The following is a 24,293-nucleotide window of genomic DNA, read 5'->3' as shown; positions in this document are numbered from 1 at the left end:
TATTTATGAGGTCGGAGAGTAGACTGTAATCTGTCTAATCTATCTTTTATATTAGCAGCATTTATATTAGCAACATTTTCTTTTCAAAAGCCTATATTTTTTTTATTCTGTGCTTATTGAAATGTTCACACTTGATTATGAGAGGTAAAGGTTCCATGGTAAAACATGTGATCAAGATTTTGTACTCCATTAGGAAGTAAGCAAGAGGTCACAATGATGATAAAGGTCACATAGTTTACCTTATGACTCCCTAAAGAAGACACATGTTTGCAACACCATTCATAGAGGGTCTGACCTTATGATAGGGTCTGTATATCTTAGATATTGTACAGTTCCAGACCAAACACCCACATTGTGTCTTGGAAAATGTGATGACTAAAACATAAGGAGATTTCATGATGTTCTGACCCAAACCAAGGTTGTCTTTGTTAGGGGATTTGGAAGTGTATGCTTGTGTTGGCAGTGTATTTAGATGTACTGCAGCAGTGTGTGTGTATATGTGCTTGGGTGTGTGTTGCAGTATCTGAAATCTACGTGTAGGAGTGTGTAAGGAGGCTAGTAGCAGGCACATGGCAGGTACAGACAGAGTTAGGCAGATGGCTATCAGGCCAGGAAGATGGGCTGATATAAAGCTTTGTGTGTGTGTGTGTGTGTGTGAGAGAGAGAGAGAGAGAGGGAGAGAGAGAGAGAAAGAGAGAGAAGAATGACTTAGAGGAGACTTAGAGGAAAATGCATTATTAATATACAGTATATTAGTGCATCTTACATACTACTATAAATTCAATCCAGCAACTCACATATTCAAATTAGCCAGATTACCTCTCTTTTCATGCACAAACACAACCTTCACCCCTCTTTCAAATTTCACATTCAAATTTAACAAAGAGGATGGCAGGCCAATTAAAGCATTCCTTCCCATTAATGTTCCCTTAAAGTCTCTCATTATGAAGAGTTATGCTCTCCATATTTTTGCATGAACAAAGGGGATGGTGTTCATTCTTGCTCCCGCTCAAATCTCCACCTTGTCGACCGTCCCCTCCCCACCCCGCCCTCCCCTCCCCAACCTGTTGCAGCAAGTCCTGAGAACAACAAGGAGACAACAATCCCATCATCATCCCCATCAATGTCCCATAATCCCCAGCAGCGACAGCAGTGGCAGCCACAGAGAGAGAGAGAGGGGCCTGCTGCTGCTGCTGCTGTCTAATCTCATCTAGTATCACGCCATCTCGGTCTCCCCTCCTTTCTTCTCTCCTCCATCCGTCTCTTTCTCCTCCACCGCCCTCCTCCATCCTCTCCCCCCTGTAGCTCTCCCCCTCACCCAGTTCTGCCCCCCTACCACCAGCTCTTCAGCCCTAACCCTCAGGGCAAGCTCAGGCAGTCCCCAGTACACCTTCACCACTGCAGGAATGTGGAAATAAGGGAAGCATTGACTTCAGGATGTTGTGAAAGAAAGAAAGAAAGTATGAGAGATGAGGGGATTGTGGCTTTTACATGTGAGGCGGTTGGCTTCGGGGGGTTGAGTGAACATGGTTTTGAAATTCTCTAGTGTTTCTATAACTGTGTGTACTTGTGTGTGTCCTTCATATGCCCAATGGAAACTGACTTTACACACCGTGCCTCAGTAGTTTTCATTGGGACACCGCGCAGAGAAGAAAGACAGAGTGTAGAGGCTATTGTCAAGGTCCTGTGTTTCTGTGCAGAGCTCACGGTCCATAGCTGAAGTGACCCATAAAAACATCAGACAGTAGCTCAGATACCAACCAGTCACAATGAGTTAGTGCCGCACAACACACACACATATGCACAGACACACTCTCAAGCACACAGCCTTTGTTTTTCTCTCTCGCTCCCACAGTTTATAACAGTCTTGGTTCATTCTGCTCAGTGTTATTTTCATTCTCACTTTCAAAATGAGAAGTTTACTTTGTACCACGCATTTCGGTTATGTATAAGAACATAGGCATACATTAACATTCTCCTCTCCTCTCCTCTCCTCTCCTCTCCTCTCCTCTCCTCTCCTCTCCTCTCCTCTCCTCTCCTCTCCTCTCCTCTTCCAGGGAAAAGCTCGGCCTCAGGCAGAGATTGACTGTGTTCAGCACCTCAACAACCAGCTGAGGAGGCACCGGCGCCACCGACGCATCGCCACCGCTCAGCAACAGAGGGCAGCTCTGAGACGCATCCGCCAGCTTCAACAAACAGTAGGATATTCTCTTTGGTTTATTCTGGGGGTACACTACCTGGAAGACAGCGAAGCACGTAGAAACAGAGGCAAACTCAACCTGTCTTTGGACAAAAAATGTGCACCAAAATTGTTTGAAATGTGCAGAGCTGGAAGCCAAATTAACCATGACGGTCTATTCTAGATCAAACTAAGGCTAACATTAGACAGCAACTGGATTAAATTGAACATCCATGATGTTGATCCCTAATGTTACTTAATGTTAGTAGTCAGCTACTAAATATTAATGTTATGTATTTCTGCAAACCAAATAGGTTGAATTGTATAAGTTGCACCGTACAACTTGTTTTAACAGTAGCGGTTGAACGAGAGGCTGCCAATTGCTTCAGAACGATAATATCAGGCTATAAACTTTTACATTTTTAAAGAAATTCTGTTCATGGTTTCATATTAGTGTTCAGGAACACTGCAAGAGCTAAGACAAGACAGACTTGCCACCGTTTCTACTTGTAAACAAATATACCGCTTCCGGGTCATTACATGTCTGATTTCTGCATTTTCCACTCCAAAATAAATCTTTTAACCACTAAAACACAACAACTAGAACAACTTAAATCTGGAGTCAATCAGATTTAAGTTTCAGTCGGTCGCATGCAACACATGCAGTGAGTCATACTTTGGGCTCAAACATATGGGAGTCGTACACTTTTATTTTAACACAATACGTTCTTCAAACACAAAATGTTTTATGGTTTAGTACAATAGCCTCTTACTGTAATGTCTGACAAGGTTGGAGAACACTTTGGGAGGGACCATGCCTCCATGCAGAACAATTTAAGATCCTTGATAGTCTTAGGTTTGTGCTTGTGGACTGCCCTCTTCAATTCAGACCTCTGGAGACAAGATGGCCATTGCAAAACATTGATTTTGTGTTCCCGCAACCATTTCTTTCAATTGTAGTTCCAGCTTGACAAAGTTCAGGCACTTCAGTTTATGGGTTGCACTCAGTAAGGGCTTCTTTCCTGCAACCCTTCCAAAGAGCTTGTTGACATGATGGAGGCGTCTAACTGATTTTGACAGTTGATAACCTCAGCATTCCACTCAACTGTGCAACTTTTTGATTATTGCCCTGACTGTGCTTAGTGGTATTTTACTATCTGTCTCTTCTGAGTTGAAAGCTCTTTGATTTTCCACAAAGTGATGGATGACAAATGGATTTTACATGTGTGCAACCTGATATTTTGACCCCAGTGAAATAAGAAATGATGAAAGCAATACATTTTCTACATTCTGAGATCAATAAATAAAAAATCGATGATCATTTCTGAATTTACAATGCATCAATTCACAGTAAAAAAAAAAAAAAAGACTGACATGGACTAATTGCAATGCAACACTGAATTTATTTTTTGCAGTGGGATTTCAGTCCCTCTCAGTTTCCTTGGCTGTTTTCCTCAATGTTTGGACCATCCGACGGAAGAAGCGCCAGACTCTGTTCTTCTTCTTCTTGGTCTTTTTGATCTCTGAAAAACAAAAGAGAACAATCAATGCCTCAATTCATCTTCATGGAAGTAGACATGAGCTACAGTGTGAGCGGACCTGATGAAGAACTCCTACCAGTTGGGAGGCTCAGAGGAACCAGAGGAGCTTCAGTAGGGAGGCTCACAGGAACCACAGGAGCTTCAATAGGGAGAATCACAGGAACCACAGGAGCTTCAGTTTGGAGGCTCATTGGAACCAGAGGAGCTTCAGCAGCGAGGATCAGAGGAACCAGAGGAGCTTCAGTAGGGAGGCTCACAAGAACCACAGGGGCTTCAGTTGGGAGGCTCAGAGGAACCAGAGGAGCTTCAGTAGGGAGGCTCACAGGAACCACAGGGGCTTCAGTAGGGAGGCTCACAGGAACCACAGGAGCTTCAGTAGGGAGGCTCAGAGGAACCAGAGAAGCTTCAGTATGGAGGCTCACAGGAACCACAGGAGCTTCAGTACGGATGCTCAGAGGAAACACAGCGGCTTCAGTAGGGAGGCTCAGAGGAGCTTCAGGAACCACAGGAGCTTCAGTTGGTAGGCTCAGAGGAATCAGAGGAGCTTCAGTAGGGAGGTTCACAGGAACCACAGGAGCTTCAGTAGGGAGGCTCACAGGAACCAGAGGAGCTTCATTAGGGAGGCTCACAGGAACCACAGGAGCTTCAGTAGGGAGGCTCACAGGAACCAGAGGAGCTTCAGTAGGGAGGCTCACAGGAACCACAGGAGCTTCAATAGGGAGAATCACAGGAACCACAGGAGCTTCAGTTTGGAGGCTCATTGGAACCAGAGGAGCTTCAGCAGCGAGGATCAGAGGAACCAGAGGAGCTTCAGTAGGGAGGCTCACAAGAACCACAGGGGCTTCAGTTGGGAGGCTCAGAGGAACCAGAGGAGCTTCAGTAGGGAGGCTCACAGGATCCACAGGGGCTTCAGTAGGGAGGCTCACAGGAACCACAGGAGCTTCAGTAGGGAGGCTCAGAGGAACCAGAGAAGCTTCAGTATGGAGGCTCACAGGAACCACAGGAGCTTCAGTAGACAGGCTCACAGGAACCAGAGGAGCTTCAGTACGGATGCTCAGAGGAAACACAGCGGCTTCAGTAGGGAGGCTCAGAGGAGCTTCAGGAACCACAGGAGCTTCAGTTGGTAGGCTCAGAGGAATCAGAGGAGCTTCAGTAGGGAGGTTCACAGGAACCACAGGAGCTTCAGTAGGGAGGCTCACAGGAACCAGAGGAGCTTCATTAGGGAGGCTCACAGGAACCACAGGAGCTTCAGTAGGGAGGCTCACAGGAACCACAGGAGCTTCAGTAGGGAGGCTCACAGGAACCACAGGAACTTCAGTAGGGAGGCTCACAGGAACCACAGGAGCTTCAGTAGGGAGGCTCACAGGAACCACAGGAACTTCAGTAGGGAGGCTCAGAGGAACCAGAGGAGCTTCAGTAGGGAGGCTCACAGGAAACAGAGGAGCTTCACAAGGGAGGCTCAGAGGAACCAGTGGAGTGTCAGTAGGGAGGCTCACAGGAACCACAGGAGCTTCAGTAGGGAGGCTCACAGGAACCAGAGGAGCTTCAGTAGCGAGGCTCAGAGGAACCACAGGGGCTTCAGTAAGGAGGGTCAGAAAAACCACAGGAGCTTCAGTAGGGAGGCTCACAGGAACCACAGGAGCTTCAGTAGGGAGGCTCACAGGAACCACAGGAGCTTCAGTAGGGAGGCTCACAGGAACCAGAGGAGCTTCAGTAGGGATGCTCAGAGGAACCACAGGAGCTTCAGTAGGGAGGATCAGAGGAACCAGCGGAGCTTCAGTAGGGAGGCTCACGGGAACCACAGGAGCTTCAGTTGGTAGGCTCACATGAACCAGAGGAGCTTCAGTAGGGAGGCTCACAGGAACCAGAGGAGCTTCAGTAAGGAGGGTCAGAAAAACCACAGGAGCTTCAGTAGGGAGGCTCACATGAATCAGAGGAGCTTCAGTAGAGAGGCTCAGAGGAACCAGAGGGGCTTCAGTGGCGAGGCTTAGAGGAACCAGAGGGGCTTCAGTAGCGAGGCTCAGAGGAAACACAGGGGCTTTAGTAGGGAGGCTCAGAGGAGCCTCAGGAACCACAGGAGCTTCAGTAGGGAGGCTCACAGGAACCACTGGAGCTTCAGGAGGGAGGCTCACAGGAACCACTGGAGCTTCATTAGGGAGGCTCACAGGAACCACAGGAGCTTCAGTAAGGTGGCTCACATGAACCACAGGAGCTTCAGTAAGGAGGCTCAGAGGAACCAAAGGAGCGTCAGTAGGGAGGCTCAGAGGAACCAGAGGAGCTTCAGTAGGGAGGGTCAGAAGAACCACAAGAGCTTCAGTAGGGAGGCTCAGAGGAACCAGAGCAGCTGAACCAACAGCAGAGTCCATTTCTGGGCTTGGTGTTGTGTCCTCTTTCAGGCCGGGCTCTTCGCTTAAATCTCCATCAAGGGGTGTGGAGTTCACGGCTCCATCCACTACAGCTGGCTGGGTGGAATCATCTAGATCCACCTAAAGAGGGAGAGAATTTCTTTTTTATTATACAGTATCTTATCCAGCTACTCGATCATACATCTGAACAGGTCTTCTTACCTCTTTGGTGGTCAGCACTTGTTTCTGTGGCTCAAACATCACACAGATTTCCCCCACTGTGACGTCAACGATCCTGGTCAGCAGCTCTGACTCAAAGCGCTTCAGCTTCTCCAGCAGGACATCTGGAGTGTACTTCTCTCTGACCTTGTTCTGGATAGTAAGGACCTTCTCATCCCGGATGGAGCGGGAGAAGGCAGCCTGACGGTCCGTAGAGGTCAGAGAGGCGGAGAGCTTATCCTCAACGGCCTTCGTGAGTCCGACAGCCAGGTCGCTGAGCTGCAGCGGGGGTACGGATAAGAGGATCGCCGCATTAATCCAGAAGCCCTGCAGCACTTTAGGCACAACCAGCATCACCACCTCCTGGGGGCCGAGGAGGCTGGAGCTGGGCTGCTGCTTCTCCATCAGGCTCCTGATGGCTTTGTCAGCCAGACGGATGATCTGAGGGTCTCTGTCGAAGAGAGTCGCTCAAAATTAGTTGAAATTTTTCTGAAAAGACACAATTTCCCCACGGAAATCATTCAAGTTTCATCATATCTCATAACTGTGACTTACTGAAAACAAGGACTGTTGGCTTCAGATGAGTTCAGCACGATTCGGGCTAAAAACTCAATGACCATCATTTTCATGCTGATGTTCACCTCCCACATCTGAAACAAGAAATGGGATGCACCATTAAGATTAGACATATTTACAGGATCAATCTAGTGTTATGTGATAATTTACTCCAAACTGAGTCTTTTCATGATCTTGGTCTTACCAGCGTGAGGAGAGGCTGGACACTTGGATCAAAACCCTCAAGATCAAACCTCCACAATCTTCAAATGGAAAGAAAAAAGAAGGTTCATCTTAACTGTTGCTCTATTTTCTTCTCATTAGTAACAGACTAGCTTAAAGGAATAGTTCAACCAAAAATTGAAATTCTGTCATTATCTACTCACCTCAACTCACATGCCAGTAGAAAATCATAAAAAAATAAAGTTTATTAGTCCATACAACAGATGGACAGAGTTAAAAAAAATAATAATGGAAAATAACCATAAAATGGCTCCATGCAGCTCTTATAGCATAATCCAGGTCTCTTGAAGCCAAAAGATCCCAAAGTGACTTGAAAAGACCGACCATTATTTAGCTGAAATCACCACTCTAGCTGTAATTTCAAAATACATCACGTGTGCGCCTCGATAGGTAAGACTAGCTCGAATTAGCAGAAACTTCCCGTTTGGCCGTTTAGCCTTCAAAATAAAAGCACAAGATTTTAAAATAGAAATACTTTTTTAAAGTAATTACTTTGTATTTAATTGTCAAAATCAGTAAGTGAGCACCCATATTAATGTTTGATGTCATAATAATAATGAAAAGGGTTAGTGCCATTTTTAACTATAAATGCTGCATGTATTACACTGTGCAGAATACATACAGAACAGAGACTAAAGTGGACATCAAAAATTAAACCAATTTTCTGCTGGCATGGGGGTGAGTAGATAATGACTGAATTTTCATTTTTGGGTGAACTATTCCTTTAACATGAGCAGAGTTGATGACAGATTGAGTGGTGGACTGTCTCACCGCTCCCTGAGAGATGTCTTGCCCTGCGCCACCAGCCAGTCAGTCATGTCCTCAGCTGTCAGCTCAGATGGGACCTGCTTTTGTTGCTGAAGCCTCAAAAACTGGACCATCATTTTTTTCTACAAGACAATAGAAAACATCAGATGTTCTCATGTATAATCATAGGAGACACTTTACCAGAATTTGTCAGGTGTTTTATTTTGTGAGGGCCAGAAACAAAAGTGGTTCTTACTTGTACTTCGTAGTACTTCCACTCCCAGCAGAGCTGTACAGTGTCTCTGTACACCGGTACATTGAACAATGCCTTTGAAGGAAATGCGATAATGTCACTCAAAAGCCTCTTTTGCTACATTTAATTACAGCTCAAAATCTTTACAATTTAACTGCAATAAAAACAATGCTCACATACCTTGATGGGTCTATAGATGACCCTTTCTCCTTCAATCCAGTCCATTGATGTTTTGTTACTGGATGACAAATCAACAGTGCAGAAACAACCACACAATAAAACCAACTACCAAAAACACAACTAGAGAACATATGTAAAAGCACTCAAACACAGTTGATACTGGTGGCTGAAATGAACAGAGGGTGTTCAGGGAGAAAGTTTCTGTGAGAGACGGAATGCACTTATTGTTGAGTCACTGGGAGTAGAATTCAGCAAATCTATGACAGACAGATCCTGTTTTGGTTCAAACTGTTCAGGCAGAGATGACCAGGGAAAATACATGTCTGGGCAATTATGATGATCAAGATCGATCAATAAGTTGCCTTTATATTTTTTATTTAATCACACAGGAATGCCAACACTTGAATAGATGTTAATCCTGTGTTTTGACTTGGTTAGTTGGTTGGTATTGTTGCCCTAAAAAACTGCCAGGTGTGTCAGCACTTTTATATCCTTGATACACACACTGTGTAACATTTTGGTCAACATTGCAGGATTACACAGCCCAAGTAGATGGATAAACACTCTCACATTGTCTACATGGCAACTTCTAATGCTATGGTATTATGCTGCAAGTTTGACTTCAATTCCTGTTGACGGACACGTTGCCTTGTCATCTTCTCCAAAAATGTTGCTTGTTGTATCACAAGCTTTAGGTCCAAGATGCACAAGCAACATTTTGAAGCTGTGGAGAAGGGAAGTATCGCTTAACCAATTAAAATCAACAGCTACTAGCATGAGCTAGCTGCTAGCTTTAGCTAGCTGCTAGCATTAGCTAACAGAGGACATAAACAATTTCACTCAAAGAATAATAAGCATAATGATAGCTATGCTAATACTGAAGATAAAGGTGGTTAATGCTGAAATAATAAAAAAGAAACCTAGGCCTAGTTATTGGTTTGGAGATAACAACATGACTGGTAACATTAGCTAATGTTATGGATAAACATTATCAACATCATGTAGCCAAGCCTTTGACAACCCTCTTGCGTAATTTAGCCCCCAGCTCTGCTCATCTCTTGATGATATTGAAAGCTAGTGGTTCATATTTTACATTTTTTGTTTAAAGACTGGTTGAGTTTCCCTCTGTTTCCACCTGCTTTTTGCTGTTTTCCAGGTAGGGTTTCCCACCCCATATAGGCCTATGACTTAATCAAATATGGCCACCATGTAAAAGGGAATTGGAGGTCTCACTCTTCTCAACCACTGTGAAGTGAAACTTAAGTAAGCCCCTTACAAAGTTCCCAAGTTCACGTTCTAAAAGTATTGTTGTGGTGCAGTGTACGCACCACTTGGCAATTTGAGGCTTACCTAATTAAGTGCTTGGCTCTTGAAGGTTAACATCCACTCTAATTAATTCAAGTCAAACTAGTCAAGTTGAAAAAGAGAGTATGAACAGTGTGGTACTTGGTCTGCTGAATGTATCATCTAACATTTCACAACTCACTGCTGTCATAATCTCTCTACATTGAATCAATATTGATAAAATTCCTACACAGGTCACAGTTTAAAGGAGCTCTACTCTCTCCCCTCCTGCCTACTGGCACAGTTAAAATTTACTTTAAATATTATGGCAGAAACTAAATAGAAAGTCAGTGTTGCAATAATACTAGGCATACCTTTAGGAGTTGTATTTACTGTGCAAATATTTAAGCTGATAACCTCTAGTGAAAGTGACTCTCTGCTCACACATTACAGATAGAATAGATAGAAGATGGAAGGAAGCATCCAGATGCAGTCCACATCACTCAGACTGCCGCGTGCGTGTGTGTGTGTGTGTGTGTGTGTGTGTGTGTGTTTGTGACTCGAATCAGAGGCCGGTAGCCAAGGCATCCATCATGATCAAAGTCAAAAGAGAAAACATCAAGGAGATAGCAGGAGGATTTGGGGAATCGGGAGGAGAACCCCCTTGCACCACACACACACACACACACACTCACACACACACCAACACACATACACGTGCACACATTCCTTGTCTCCCATACTGTCACCTGTGTGTGAATAGAGTCTGACAGGAGCTATCATACTTTACAACACACCCATCCAACACCCACCCACCCACCACACACCCACACACACACACACACACACACTCAGGTATGTGTTTTTAAAGTCGCCCCTCAGATAGCATGTGATCAAACACAAATATATGTTTACGTAACCACCTGATGACATGTATAAAGTCTTATATGACACAAGTATTTCTACATGTATGTGCAGGGCTCTCACTGTAGGCCACACCAGGCGATTTGTTTGAAATATGCATGTAACGGAAAATCTCTCTCTCTCGCTCTCGCTCTCTCGCTCTCTCTCTCTCTCTCTCTCTCTCTCTCTCTCTCTCTCCCTCTCTCTCTCTCTCTCCAGCCGGATGTGAGGACTGTCCATAGAGAGCGGAGCCCCAGCCACATGGTGACATGGACCGGTCCCGGTTTCGCCCGGGTCAAAGACGGCGCCGGCCTGGTGTTCACCGTCGACAACATCCCCTACGCCATGGAATATGACATCATGATACGCTACGAACCAGAGGTGTGTGTGTGTGTGTGTGTGTGTGTACAGTTATGATAGATGGATGTGGATCTGGATGTGGATGATGCAATTATAAAACTCTTAATGGGATTCTTGCTACTCAATGAAAGTCTTTTGAAATAATCCCCAATGTGTTTGTATGTGTTTGTGTGTGTGTGTTTGTGTGTGTGTGTAGTCCACAGAGGACTGGGAGGCCATAGTTAGTATTACCTCTGTACTGCTGCCCTCCAGTCCCCGCTGTGGAAACCTGCTACCAACTGAGCAGCTCTACACAGTGACCCTGCCGCACCGCAAGAGGTACCAACACCTGTGTGTATGCATGTGTGTGTGTGTGTGTGTGTGTGTGTATGAAGCTGTTGTTTTGTCATTTGCACCCTATGCATGTAAAATGTATTTGCAGGATTCGAGTGTCAATGACTCATTCAAATTGAGTCAAGCTGGCAGTTTACATAGACACACACACACACACACACACACACACACACAGACACAAATACATTGTCGTCCTGCTTTAATCATTAACACTGACCCAGATACCCGTCTGTAGGTGAGGTGGAGAGGGCACAAATCTTAGATTGCTGAACCAGTACCAATGTGTACACTGTGTGTGTGTGTGTGTGTGTCTGTGTGTGTGTGTGTGTGTGAGCTCACCCTTTTCTATGAATGTGCCTGAGGGGGAGGCTGTTGTAGCCATTTGTTAGTTCAAGTTACTGAAGGAATTGTACAAGTGTTCAACACACAGACATGGTTCTGTGCTGTTATATAGCTCAGGAAGAATTGCATCATGGTGTTGTTGTCACTTAAGCCTGCACTGACTTGTGTGTAGTGTGAGTCAGGCCTCTGTTGTGATCCATCTATTCTTATTTTGCCGTACCCTCCAGTTATGTTTACTATTGATTCAGCGATAAGAGGGCAAACCTGAACATATCAGAACGCTTGTGTAAGATTCCACTAATGTGATATGAAACAAAGGTGGCAGCTGTTTACATTGGCAAATATCATCAGACCTGTTGGAGACAAGCGGAGAGAGGTAAAGCACAGTAGTAAATGGATCTACAGTGGAGAAGTTGTAAATAAAAATCCATAAACTTGCTCTAGGTTCATTGAGTTTGTCCTGGCTCAGTCTTTCTCTTAATGCCTTTTTAAGATTGCTGAGATAACAGCGAGCCAACAAGAGCTTTCCCAGCGGAGCTTTTCCCAGCTTGGCTACTGACAAAAGGTGAAGGAGTGATGAATTGGCTTCCACCAATATCAAAAGTGTTGCAGTACAGAAGCACTGACATACATGCAATCTAATTTTACTGTCTACTTGAGGTGGTTTTGTGGATGGAAACATCAAAAAATGAAGGGTTTCATTCTGACACTCTATACAAAAAAATGTTACAGGGAGAATATTCCACTGTTCAGTGTGCATTGTAAAGAGCGATAGAGTGACTGGGTCTGGAAGGACATTGATGAGTTCCACTTCCAAGGGAGATATCGAACTGTAACTGTTAAAACGTCATTCCAAGCCCAGAGTAGCTCTTTGTACAAAAGGCTGTAGTTGAAAGTATCCATGGTTTAGTTTCACCACACCTTTGTTTACACCTAATGACATCACTGGTTATGAAAGAACCAACGTTAGGTGGTTTTTCCGTTTTTATATGGTTTTGCTTTGCTTTTTTAGACAGATCATTTTATATTTCCTATCATACTTTTTCAGCATCTCTGAGTTGCCTTTATTTACTTTACTCTTCTTGCCCAGTGTAATCTAAAAACATTCTAATCCCCAACTCCATTCCCTGTGCAATTCACCAATCTACAGTCAAAAGCATACACTAAGCACTGAAACAGTGAGCCAAGCATGTCTTTGCAGGTATTATTTATTTTACCTGCTTTAATAGGAAAGACAATAAAAGGGTTAGGGTTAGACCCATAATCAAAAGATGACAGTCAGTTATTTTACCTCATATTCATCTTTTGATATGAAATCCATATTACACTGTAGATGAGTCGACAGATTAGACGGATTAGATTAGACTAGATGAAACGTTAATGATCCCCGTGGGGAAATGGAAGCAGCAAAGTATAGGATATATGATAAAGAATAGGAGAAGGCTAACTTAAGCTCTCTGCACCAATACTAAGGCGTTTGACTGTTTGGTTTCAACCTGTTGAAAAGCCTTTCAGAGTCTGGACTCATCTGGAACCAAGAGATCAGACCCTGCCCGGATCTGACTGGCTCAGCAGACCGTAGCTCGCCTTCCGTTCTCTTCTGTGATTGGTCCTTCAGCCAGAACCAATTAGCAAAGTGACCCCAAAACACAGACAGAGGGGTAGAAGCCAGAGAATATGTGTATTAGAAAGTCAGAGGAGGGAGATGAGCAAGAGAGGGCAGGGAGGGTTAGTATGGAAGAGTAAGGTGGACACATTGGGAGGATGGAGGAAGAGAGAGGGAGAAAGAGAGAGAGAGAGAGAGAATTGGTAGTTAGGGAGAGAGTCAGGTCAGGGAGAGAGAGGATATGCCAAGGCTGAGAGGCCACACATTAACACGTGTGTCTAATTATGGGCACATGCAAGTGTGTGTCTGTGTGTGTGTCTGTGTATGCTTGTCTGTGCTTGTAGGTCATCTTCCCAGTGCATATAAAATATACTTGATGAATAGATTCTGATTCTGATTGCATGTGTGAATATATGTACTGTATGTAACAATGTATCTATGTATGTATCAATTTAAGTATGTATGCATGCATATACTGTATGTATCAGTGTATGTATGTATATATATGTATGTATGTATGTATGTATGTACTGTATGTATGTATGCATGTTTTTAGGTATGCATTTATGTATGTATATATGTATATGTATACATGTGCCAATGTATCTATGTATGTATCTATTTAAATATGTGTATGTTCTTCCAGATACATCCAGATGCCCCGGCCGTTCTGTTTCGAGCCCAGTAATCGTTATGTGGTGGCCATCAGGTTCCAGCGTCATGGCGTCTCACACAGGCATCTCACCGCCTTCATCCTCATTGACTCGGTGAGATAAACCCACTTGTCTGCTCTTTCAGCCTGCCACCTTTATTTTTCATCTATTAATCTATTAGAAAGGTCACCATGGCTTTGTTAGTGGCCTGTTTCAAATATGGTCCAATCCCAAGAGATATCAACCCTGTAACCCTATTGGTGCAGGAAAACCTTTCACGTGACATCAATGTTATATTCATAAATGTATGAAACAATTAACACACTCATAGTCAACATATCTACTGTGTGATCCTGTACTAAAAGTCTCTAATGAGCTACCTGCATCAGAGTTCAGGGACAGTGGAGAGAATGTTGCTCAGGTGTCGCCCCCTAGTGTTGGAAAAATGCAAATGCAATTTTTGAATTCAACTCTTGCTGGGAATTTGGATGTCCAACTTTGCACCCTCTTTAATATCTTTATGAGTTCTTTGCGCAAGAAAAGTGACTCATCGACCTCTTGTGACTAATAAAATCTCTATGGCTCATAATCCCTTGCCTATTTATAGCCATTTTTATACCCTATAAAAAATTATAATCCTTTCCTTTCTCCACCTTTTTTATTCCCCTGATAGCTGGTTCTGATCCCCAAGTACACCGAGCTTCCTGGTTTCCAAGGCAACGAACCAGAGGCGGATCAGCGGCGGGAGGAGATGATTCGCTACATGTGTCTGGACTCCTTCATGATCACACCGATGCCTGCCCTCGCTGAGATGTGCTCTAAACTCATCTGCAGCATTTCTGCCATCATTCATGATGGGGCTCTGTGTGAGTGGAGAGAGAAACACACACACACACACACACACACACACACACACACACACACACACACACACAGGTTGAAGTTTGTGCGTTCAAATCTATCCGTACTCTCTTGTCATCTTCCCTCATCTTTTCTTGTCGTTCTTCCATCTTGCCTGCAGCCTGTCAGTGCGACCCCCAGGGTTCCATCAGTGCAGAGTGTGACAAGGTCGGAGGTCAGTGTCGTTGTAAACCCAATGTGATTGGTCGACGCTGTGACCAGTGCGCCCCAGGAACCTACGGCTTCGGACCTCATGGTTGTACTGGTAAGTCTGTTCGGTCATCTACAATGTTTGTCACATCATACATTCACAAGTCCAGCAGACCGTGTTACAGATCACATTTGTGCACAGTTTGAAATGGAAACTTTTATAGATATACCTGAATCCCTGGAAAAATACTTGAAAAATGACATTGGTGATTTCTGTCAAATAGTCCAGACAGTAAGATGTAGAGCTCACTGAACATTGTCTCAGACCTCTAACTAAACCAAAATCATCTTTGACCTCATCTACTACATACTATTACACTTATTTTTTACTTTTCTTTGAATGTAAACGTCATTTATTTATCAATGAGTGAACATCAACCTTTGTCCTTCTTCCACTTCCACTAACCCCTTCCCTCTTCCTCCCTCCGCCCCTCCAGCCTGTGACTGCCACTCCCAGGGTTCGTTGAGCCACCAGTGTGACCCAGCCACAGGCCAGTGCCAGTGCAGGCAGGGGGCCACCGGGCGCCAGTGCTCAGACTGCCAACCGGGCCAGTGGGGCTTCCCCAGCTGCAGCCCCTGCCAGTGTAACGGCCATGCAGAGAGCTGCGACCCCCACACTGGAGAGTGTAGAGACTGCAGGGACTACACAGCAGGACACCTGTGTGAACGGTAGGGAGGGAGGGAGAGTTCAGCTCAGTTTAGTGTAGTGTAATCTGACCAGCATTTAGCATGTATTTAAATTTCAAGCCTTGGTTATGACACCGATGATGAATGGCTCTGCTTCGTCCAAGGTGTGTGGATGGATTCTTTGGGAACCCAGTGCTGGGCTCAGGGGAACACTGTCGGCCCTGCCCCTGCCCCGGCAACCCAGGGACCGATCACTTTAACGGAGACTCCTGCCACGCTGACCACTCCTCCAACCAAATCATCTGCAACTGCAAACAAGGCTACAGCGGTGAGATATTACACTACAATGTCATCTATCCATGTGATCTAAGTGTACAGTATTTCTTCTCAGGACTCAACTACAAATCACCAACAATTTATTTTATTGATTTTACTTATTCTCCCTTTGACCCCCAGGACCACGCTGTGACCGATGTGCCCCTGGTTACTATGGCAACCCGGAGCAACAAGGAGGGGAGTGCCGCCCGTGCGAGTGCCATGGCAACATCGACACCCAGGACCCAGAGTCATGTGACCCCAGGACCGGCCAATGCCTGAGGTGCCTGTACCACACTGACGGCCCCTCCTGTGCCCACTGTAAACATGGTTACTATGGCAACGCTTTGGCCCAGGACTGCAGACGTGAGTGATGATGGGCGGACTTTTTAACTATCCAGTTGTCATTGTTTCCTTTAATATCCATTTGTATAAAAGTGATGTGGATTTTCAGCTGTTGTGTCCAGTTGTACAGTATTAGAATTAACTTCTGTCACCTGGGATGGTTACAACCAGACTTTTACAAAGGCATTCCCACTTCTCTACTGCCTTCTCTCCACCTGTGCATTGAATATATGCATCGCTCTCCCCTCAGGTTGTACCTGTGTGACTGCCGGCACCGTCCAGTCCGCCTGTAATGATGGAGAGTGCCACTGTGACAGGCAGACCGGGGCCTGCCCCTGCAGGGAGAACGTGGTGGGCCATAACTGTGACCAGTGCGCCCCTAACCACTGGAACTACGGTCAGGACAGAGGCTGTGAGCGCTGTGGCTGCGACCCGCAGCACGCCCTGGGAACTCACTGCAACATGGTAAGAACCACAAAAAGGCCTCAGAAAACCTGAAAATTAAACAAGAAAAACACATTTTTATTACAAAAATTAACACACATTGAATTTGTTTTCTAATTTATTTGATATCCTTTGTGCTAACTAGCATAATCCGCCCCTCTTTCTGTCTGTCTCTCTACCTGTCATTCTGTCTCTCTCTCTGTGTCTTCTATAGTTCACAGGCCAGTGTCACTGTCGCCCAGGCTTTGGAGGTAAACAGTGTACTGAGTGTGAGCAGTTCCACTGGGGAGACCCACGGGTACAGTGTGAAGGTAACGCACCAATTAAAATGAAAAAAGAAAAAATGAAAAAAAAGAAAGAAAAAAAGCTATTTGCTACTTGTTCGCTTCACTCTGAATTTGAGCACCTACTGCTACTTACTTCGATACCTGCCTGCTCGCATTGAGTACTCAACTTTTATTCAGCTTTCAAGTGAAGTCAATATTCAACAACTGTCTCTTTCCTATCAGAGGTTCATATAACATATCTTTGTATCTAACATGACTTGTTAGGGGCATTAAATAACCTTTGACTTCTATCAACCCCTAGTGGCAACCAGTAGGAATTGCAACAACATTGACAGGTCTCTGGCACAGCCCTAACAACCTGCCACAGATATATTATAAACGTAATAAAATGCATTTATAGAGCACTTTTCTAAACACTGTTACAAAGTGCTTTACATCGATAAAAACAACATTAAAACAACAGCAAAAGCAATAAAAACAAGGCAAGAAACATAAGAGGGCAAGCGTCATAAAAGGGAAGTCAAAAACAATAATAAAGCTCATTAAATAAAGCTATAAGTCTATAAAATGAGTTTCAAGACGTGAGTATGGTCGTTTTGTGCTATGGGGCAGTAAAACTCTTTCAGACAACCTTCTTTCTCCCCTCCCCTCCTGCCTCCAGAGTGTAACTGCCACCCGCTGGGCTCGGAGACGGCCCAGTGTGACCGAGTGACGGGGGCGTGCGAGTGCAGGGAGGGGGCGGCGGGGCGGCGCTGCGACGAATGCGCCCGCGGCTTCACCGGCGCCTTCCCCAAGTGCGTCCAGTGTCACCCGTGCTTCCAGCTGTGGGACGACGCGGTGTGCCAGATCAAACGGGACCTGGACCACATCCAGCACACCGTGCAGAAGCTCCTGGAGAGCGGGGTCACGCCAGAAATCGGGGACGGCCGGATCCAGGACTTGGAGGGGAAGCTGAAGCAGGTCCAGGATCTGCTCAGCGGCGGGGACAGCGACAGGATGCACCAGCTCATTGGACAGAGCATCGATGACCTCAGGTGACTCTATAATTATTGTTGTTCTTGTGCACATACACACAGGCTGCCAAAAATAGTAATGCAAGGTACAATGTAACGCGACAATGTAACGCGACACAAGAACAGGAGATGTTTAAAAAGTGTAAAAAGTATGGTTAAAAAACAAAAACAACATTATATGTGCACATCCTTCTCACCATGCTCTGTGTGTGTGTGTGTGTGTGTGTGTGTGTATTCAGAGCTGAGATCGCCCTGACCGATGGGCGTCTGATGGGCGTGGCCCGGGAGCTGAATGCGACAGCGGCACAAGACGGGGCCCTGAGCCAGACGCTGAGCGGCCTGGAGAGAGAGCTGAGAGACATCAACACCACCGTGGCTCTGAAACGCCGCCTGCTGGAGAACTACATCAGCTCAGGATTTACAGGTAGCAAATTTGATCAAATCAGTCAAAAGTAGTGTCGAATGACGTACAGTTTGAATGAACACCCCTTTTCCATCTCTAAAATTAAAAGATAAATCAACTTTTTTTTTACAATCTTAACATCTTTGAAGCGTACTCCAAGTGTACACCTTGATTTGTTAATATGTTTGGTTTGTTACTTTGTTTTACAGCATGTTATAACCTTAACATAAGCAGTATTAGGGAAGCTACTTTGAAAATAAGTTTGACAGTTACTTGTCCTTTGATTTACATCTGCTATATCATATTAAACAAAATCACATGACTGCAAAAATACCACTGATTAAGATACTGATGCCACTGAATATGTAATACAAGCATTACATTTCAAACAAAATACAATTTTCACTGTGTTTATAAAAAAAGGGAGGAGGGTAAAAGGAGCTTCTTCTCTCTTCTTCTCCTTCTTTTCTTTTATAGCTCAGAATCAATGGCAGTTGCAGTAGTTAACTACACTTGACCAAAAAGTAATACACTACCAAAAACACTATCCATATTTGAGATTAGTTGAACCTCCACCAAGCTGCTGCAAAATTTTGTGAAACTACTCCCCAACACTGAACAGAAGTAATGTACATGTATAGCTATTACACACACAAACACACTCCTCTTTCCCTCACAGATCAGTTTGAGAACGTGAAGAAGTACTACCGGGAGTCGATGGAGGCGCAGAAGAAATGCAACGCCTCGGTGTCCGGCCCCTCCAGCCCCGTGGAGCAGTCCAGAGAAACCCGCCAGCGCACTGAAGACCTGCTGAACGCCAGGAAAGACAAGTTCCTCCGCACCATGGCCGCTCAGAAGAAATCACTAGACGAGCTACAGCGTAAAGGCCATGACCTGGATAAGAAGGTCCATCACCTCAGCCACAAGGTACGCAGGGAAGGTGTTTGGGTGTCTGTGTGTGTTCATTTATTCATGTAATTGTCTACCTGAGTGTGTGAATGCATGCTTTCATGTCTAATGTGGCTGTGTGTGTGTGTGTGTGTGTGTAGGATTCAACCAGACTTTATAAAAATGTATAAAAGAAGACCAGTGCATTGGTTTGCCAATATATTCTATTAAAAATCAGATATCGGCCAGTCAGTATCCCTCACCTCATATGATGGATATGATCAGTTTGTTTCGTATAATTGATTTATTGGTTGTCTATGGGAAGTCCTTAACCTGAACTTTCTAATGTGACATTTTGATTGGATTCCACCCAAGTATGCATCAATTCTCTTTCTTATTATCCTGTGTTTTAATGGTGTTTTAGTTTCCCATGGTCTAAATGCTGTTTCAGAGCTTTTTCCATTCTACTAAAAATTAAATTCTGGGGGGAAACACTGAATTTTTTACTTTTAATTTGCATTTTTTGGCTTGAAAATGGTCCAATTTAAAGAAACTGACACAAAATCTTGGGTATTGGCAACTTAAACCTAAAGAATATTGGCATTGGTATTGGTATGGTCCTTTAAACACCCTTGTCAGTCAAACCCTAGTATACACCACAGGAGAGAAACAAGCAACGTTTATATTTTACTATATTTTCTTAGTAACCCTAACCATAACCCTAACCCTAATCTACAAGTACATGAAAGACAACAACTGCATCGTCACTCCCTGTAGGTGTGCGGTGGCCATAGCAACGCCAGCGCCAACGGCAGCTGCCCAGACAGCCCGTGTGGCGGCGCGGGTTGCCGTGACGATGAGGGCAATCGCGTGTGCGGTGGAGAAGGCTGTAACGGGACGGTGAGCGCTTCCGTAACGGCGCTGAAACAGGCCAGGGACGCCACCGACAATCTGACCGCTGCCAGTGAGGACCTGCAGGGCATGGCCAGGAAGGTAGGGTGTTTGATTTACATAAACATTACTATTTGTGTTGATCGGAGACTATGAACTCTAAAGACTCCAAATTGTCTTCACATCTTGGGTTCATGTGTCCAGCTCCAGGATATAGCCTCTCTGACTCAGGACGTGAAGAACCAGGCTATGAACACTCTGGAGAAAGCCCGGAAAAAGAAGGACCAGTTTGAAAACTCCAACAAGAAGCTCAAAGAGTTCATAAAGAAGATCAGAGACTTCCTCACCGGTATGCTGACATTGTTTTAACTGCTTCTCTTTACTTTGAATGAAGTGAATTCTTATTATTTAGATAGGGATTGTGCAAAGCAGATGTCCTGGTAATTAACTGTGGTCTCTTCGTCCCTGTGTGCTGTCCAGAGGAGGGAGCAGACCCAGAGAGCATAGAGAAAGTGGCTCTGCAGGTCTTGTCCATCAATCTACCGGTCAATAGGACCAGTCTGGACAAAGTGGTCAAGGAGATAAAGGACAGCCTCTCCAACATCACCAACATCGAAGGGGTCTTCAACCAAACCTCGCAGCAGCTCGGCAAGGCCAAGGACCTGCTCGACAGGGCTAAAGACGCCAAGTGAGTGGCCTATTACACCATGTGCGGGGCTATTACAATACATTTTTCAAACATGTCAGCAGAGGTGTAACCTGCAACTCTTGTGCCCGTGTGCAGGAGCCGAGCAGAGGGAGTGAAGGACACAGCCAATGACACCAAGCAGGCACTGGATGTGTCTGGGAAGGCCATAGAGAAAGCAAAGAAAGCCCTGGAGGAAGCCATCAGCAACCTCAACAGCACCAGGAACGCTACTGTGGCGGTACAGTACACCTCATTGCTTTTGTGTGTGTGTGTGTGTGCATGCATGTTAGCAGTAATATGTAAAGTTTTCATAAAATAATCAGTGCCACACTGAAAGGCTTATCTCCTCCACACACATCCTTTAATTTAAAGTGGGATTACCTGTCTAACATCATAATATTGCTTCTTGAAATATGCCCTAAATCTGTGGACAATATGATATTTCTGTATATCTATATCCTGACCCGCTCTTAGCCCTCTGTCCTCAGCCTGTAATCCTCTCATACCTGTATTCCCCAGGTCCATATCCACCCTCCTCTCACATGTCTGAGGTTACAGGCAACCATAAATTCACTTTCTAGACTCTCTCTCTCTCTCCCAAATCTCTCATTTCCTCTCCTATACGCTCCAACCTAGCTTTCATGTTATGTCCTCTCCTAGGTGGAGGAAGGGCTGCAGCGGCTGGAGGACAAGCAGATGGAGGCCATGATGCGTCTGGCCAACCTGTCCATGGGCGTGGAGGCCCTCAGGAACAAGACGGAGCAGAACAGGGAGATGGCAAAGGACGCCAGGGCGCTGGCTAACAACGCCACGCACCAGGCCTCCTCGCTGAAGCATGTGAGTGTGGTGGGGGGGGGGGGGTTATGATGCTGTCTTGATTGATTTTGTGCTGGTTTATTATCAATATTATTGTTATTCTTTTTCTGTTAATTTACTGTTAGATGGTACACGGCAGACATGCAATTTGGCACAATGACAGCTAATGGTGTGCACGACCTGGGTCTATTTGGATAAACAATATAGCCTCCATTAACCAATGAACTAACAAACTGACAAAGGGCATGGCCTAATACATAATAGAGATCAGGAAATAGCATGCATAACTCAGTTCAAATGTCAAAGAATATATATCTCAAAATGGGTGCCAGGTCCAACGGATACTGAATTTAGACAGAAATGATCAGCACTCCAAATGTATGGACTAATGTGTCTTCATTTATTCTTCAAACACGGCAGTACCAACAAACGAATGATGCATCAAATTGTAAACTTTGAACATTTTTCCAGCGTCTGAACGAGACAGAGGAGCGGTACCGCGAGCTGCAGATGAAGGTGGACTCTCTTGGCGGGGAGTCGGGGGGCCTGGACAGAGTCAACCAGAGGGCCAAGGATATGAAGAAGGAGGCAGAAGACCTCCTCAACAAGGCCAACAAGGGGATAGAACAACTCAGGAGTGAGTGCAGCACTACTCCATCAAACTATTTGTTGGGGACAGTACTACCTAATTCTCCCAGTCAATTTTGTTCCTGTTTCCACTTCATCTTTGAATGGAAGATGGAAAGGAGGATTATTACGGCTGTGTCTGGATTTCTTGAATTGCATGACTTATCTCTGTCCAAGATGCTGACAATCATTGGATTGGATTGGTTTGTCATTAAATCTTGAACCTTGATGGAATTTGAAATCCCTGACTCGTCTTATTTTCTATGGTTCCAGAGCTGGAGAAAAAGTTCAAGAGTAACGAGCAGCGAATGCAGAAGCAGCGCGACGAGCTGGCAGAGCTGGAGAAAAACGCCACAGTGGTACGGGAAGAGATTCGGGAACAAGTGCACAAGTACAGCAACTGTTAGTGAGGATGGTTCCCTGTTTACTGTTTGCTGCTGTAGTCTTATAGTCCAGGCAGAGTTACTACTGACACTGTGACTGGGTCAGAAAAACCACCACTCCCATGGAAAAAAAAAAACACAAAGCACTGGTACCTCCATTCATTCACTGCTATCTCAAGTTTTACACATTACCTGTCAAGTGTTTTATCACAGAAATGCCTTTCTCTGTCCATGTACTGTACTACTTTTTGACCCAAGGATATCAACGCCATACGGTGTCAATGTCTTTAAGCTATTAAGTTGAGGACCAATGGAGAAGATTTGTTTTACTGTATATGTCCTTGATAATTGATTTCATAAATAATAAGAGAAGAAATATATTAGTATGCTATCAGAAATTTGTTATTTTGACCAAAAGTCAAGATTTTGTTTGTTTTTGCTGTAATTTGACAACAGTATGTAAATGCTATTTACAATATGACATTCCTATCGAGAAAGTAATATGTGAAACAGACAGATTTTGAGAAATGACAAATTTTGCTGTTTATTTTTGTTACAAAATATGGTCTTGATTAAATAAATATGAATGCATACACAAATATTCTTATAAGTGAATCCCATTATGAAGTGTGATTGACCGATTTGGAAGACAAATAAATTTGATACATTTTATGTAATGTTGAAATTTTGTTTCAATTCTTTTGTCACAAGGTGGCGCCTCATATTCAGCAAAGTAGTGTGAGTACTGTCCCTCCCTTTCTCTCTCTCTCTCTCTCTCTCTCTCTCTCTGTATTGTGCAGTACTATCATTCATTTTTACTCTCACTGTATCTGTTTAGTACTCTGTCTCCAGTATGTTTGCATTACATGTATGTGTACATATGTACAGTATGTGCATTATGTCACATGTATGTGTGTGTGCACAGCTGTGTGTACAAACAGCCTCCTCTCCATTCTCTTTCAATGGATTATATATTGGACATCCATTATAACACAGATTGCAGTACTTTCACTCCCATTTCCCTCCCATTCTTCTCTTGTCAAGACAAATTGACAAACCTCACTGTTATTTTAGAGGGAAAATAATAAGACAAACCATTGCTTTGCCTTTCCAGTATCTCCTTGTTAAAGTTTGACCTTTTGACCACTGCCTCTGTCCAGTCACAGGCTCCTCTCCTTTTCACCTGTATACCAGCAGTGATTCATTCACTGTACGTCTACTTCCATTTCCCCTTGCTCTCAGTATTAAGGAGCTCTGCTATTATCTGTTGCATTCTGGCACTGGATCCTGGGCTCCAACAAAGAGAGACTGTCCTCTACCAGCACAGGGAATGTGTAATATGACAGAGAATTACAACAGGTGGAGAACACAGCCTACCACCAATATGGGTCAAACAACTGTGCTTATCAAACATACTATAAAGAGAATAGAATAACCGATAAGTTAAAATGCACTTGTTGTAAAACATGATGTATTGAATTTCATTCTAATTAATCAAAAACTTGTCTGACAACGCTCAGATGTGCAATCTCATTCACATGCCTGTAATTTACTCACTTTACCTAACTTTTTGTTTGCAGAATAGAGTTTACCAACCTTTTGAGGCTGACATGAATGCGTATTTAGTACATTCATAGTAAGCAGTATCAAACTGATGAGGGTTATATGAGGATAGGGTCTTTTCTGAAAATATAATAGGTTTTTGTTTAGTTA

The 24,293-nt window shown here is 44.3% G+C and overlaps 1 protein-coding gene across 1 annotated transcript in view; it reads left to right on the top strand.

The window, feature by feature from the left end:
* lamb2l (laminin, beta 2-like) overlaps positions 1–23,228 on the top strand; it is a 53,459-nt gene extending 30,231 nt beyond the window's left edge. The window contains exons 15-35 of the mRNA XM_071540257.1: positions 2,058–2,198; positions 10,669–10,830; positions 11,006–11,127; positions 13,737–13,857; positions 14,417–14,609; positions 14,765–14,908; positions 15,291–15,522; positions 15,645–15,808; positions 15,937–16,161; positions 16,391–16,605; positions 16,799–16,895; positions 17,533–17,905; positions 18,124–18,308; positions 18,967–19,214; positions 19,953–20,168; positions 20,271–20,415; positions 20,547–20,754; positions 20,851–20,992; positions 21,415–21,591; positions 22,042–22,207; positions 22,471–23,228. Coding sequence (XP_071396358.1) covers positions 2,058–2,198; positions 10,669–10,830; positions 11,006–11,127; positions 13,737–13,857; positions 14,417–14,609; positions 14,765–14,908; positions 15,291–15,522; positions 15,645–15,808; positions 15,937–16,161; positions 16,391–16,605; positions 16,799–16,895; positions 17,533–17,905; positions 18,124–18,308; positions 18,967–19,214; positions 19,953–20,168; positions 20,271–20,415; positions 20,547–20,754; positions 20,851–20,992; positions 21,415–21,591; positions 22,042–22,207; positions 22,471–22,604 — 3,810 coding nt within the window. The 3' untranslated portion in view covers positions 22,605–23,228. The remainder of the gene's footprint in view (positions 1–2,057; positions 2,199–10,668; positions 10,831–11,005; positions 11,128–13,736; positions 13,858–14,416; positions 14,610–14,764; positions 14,909–15,290; positions 15,523–15,644; positions 15,809–15,936; positions 16,162–16,390; positions 16,606–16,798; positions 16,896–17,532; positions 17,906–18,123; positions 18,309–18,966; positions 19,215–19,952; positions 20,169–20,270; positions 20,416–20,546; positions 20,755–20,850; positions 20,993–21,414; positions 21,592–22,041; positions 22,208–22,470) is intronic.
* Positions 23,229–24,293: the final 1,065 nt, after the last annotated feature.

Source organism: Centroberyx affinis, unplaced genomic scaffold, assembly GCF_046629955.1.
Source record: "Centroberyx affinis isolate AG114_WGS23_722 - 3 ecotype Tasmania unplaced genomic scaffold, CSIRO-AGI_Caff_v1 ptg003590l_1, whole genome shotgun sequence".
Classification (NCBI taxonomy): Eukaryota; Metazoa; Chordata; class Actinopteri; order Beryciformes; family Berycidae; genus Centroberyx; species Centroberyx affinis.
This window is presented reverse-complemented; position numbering and strand designations above follow the sequence as displayed.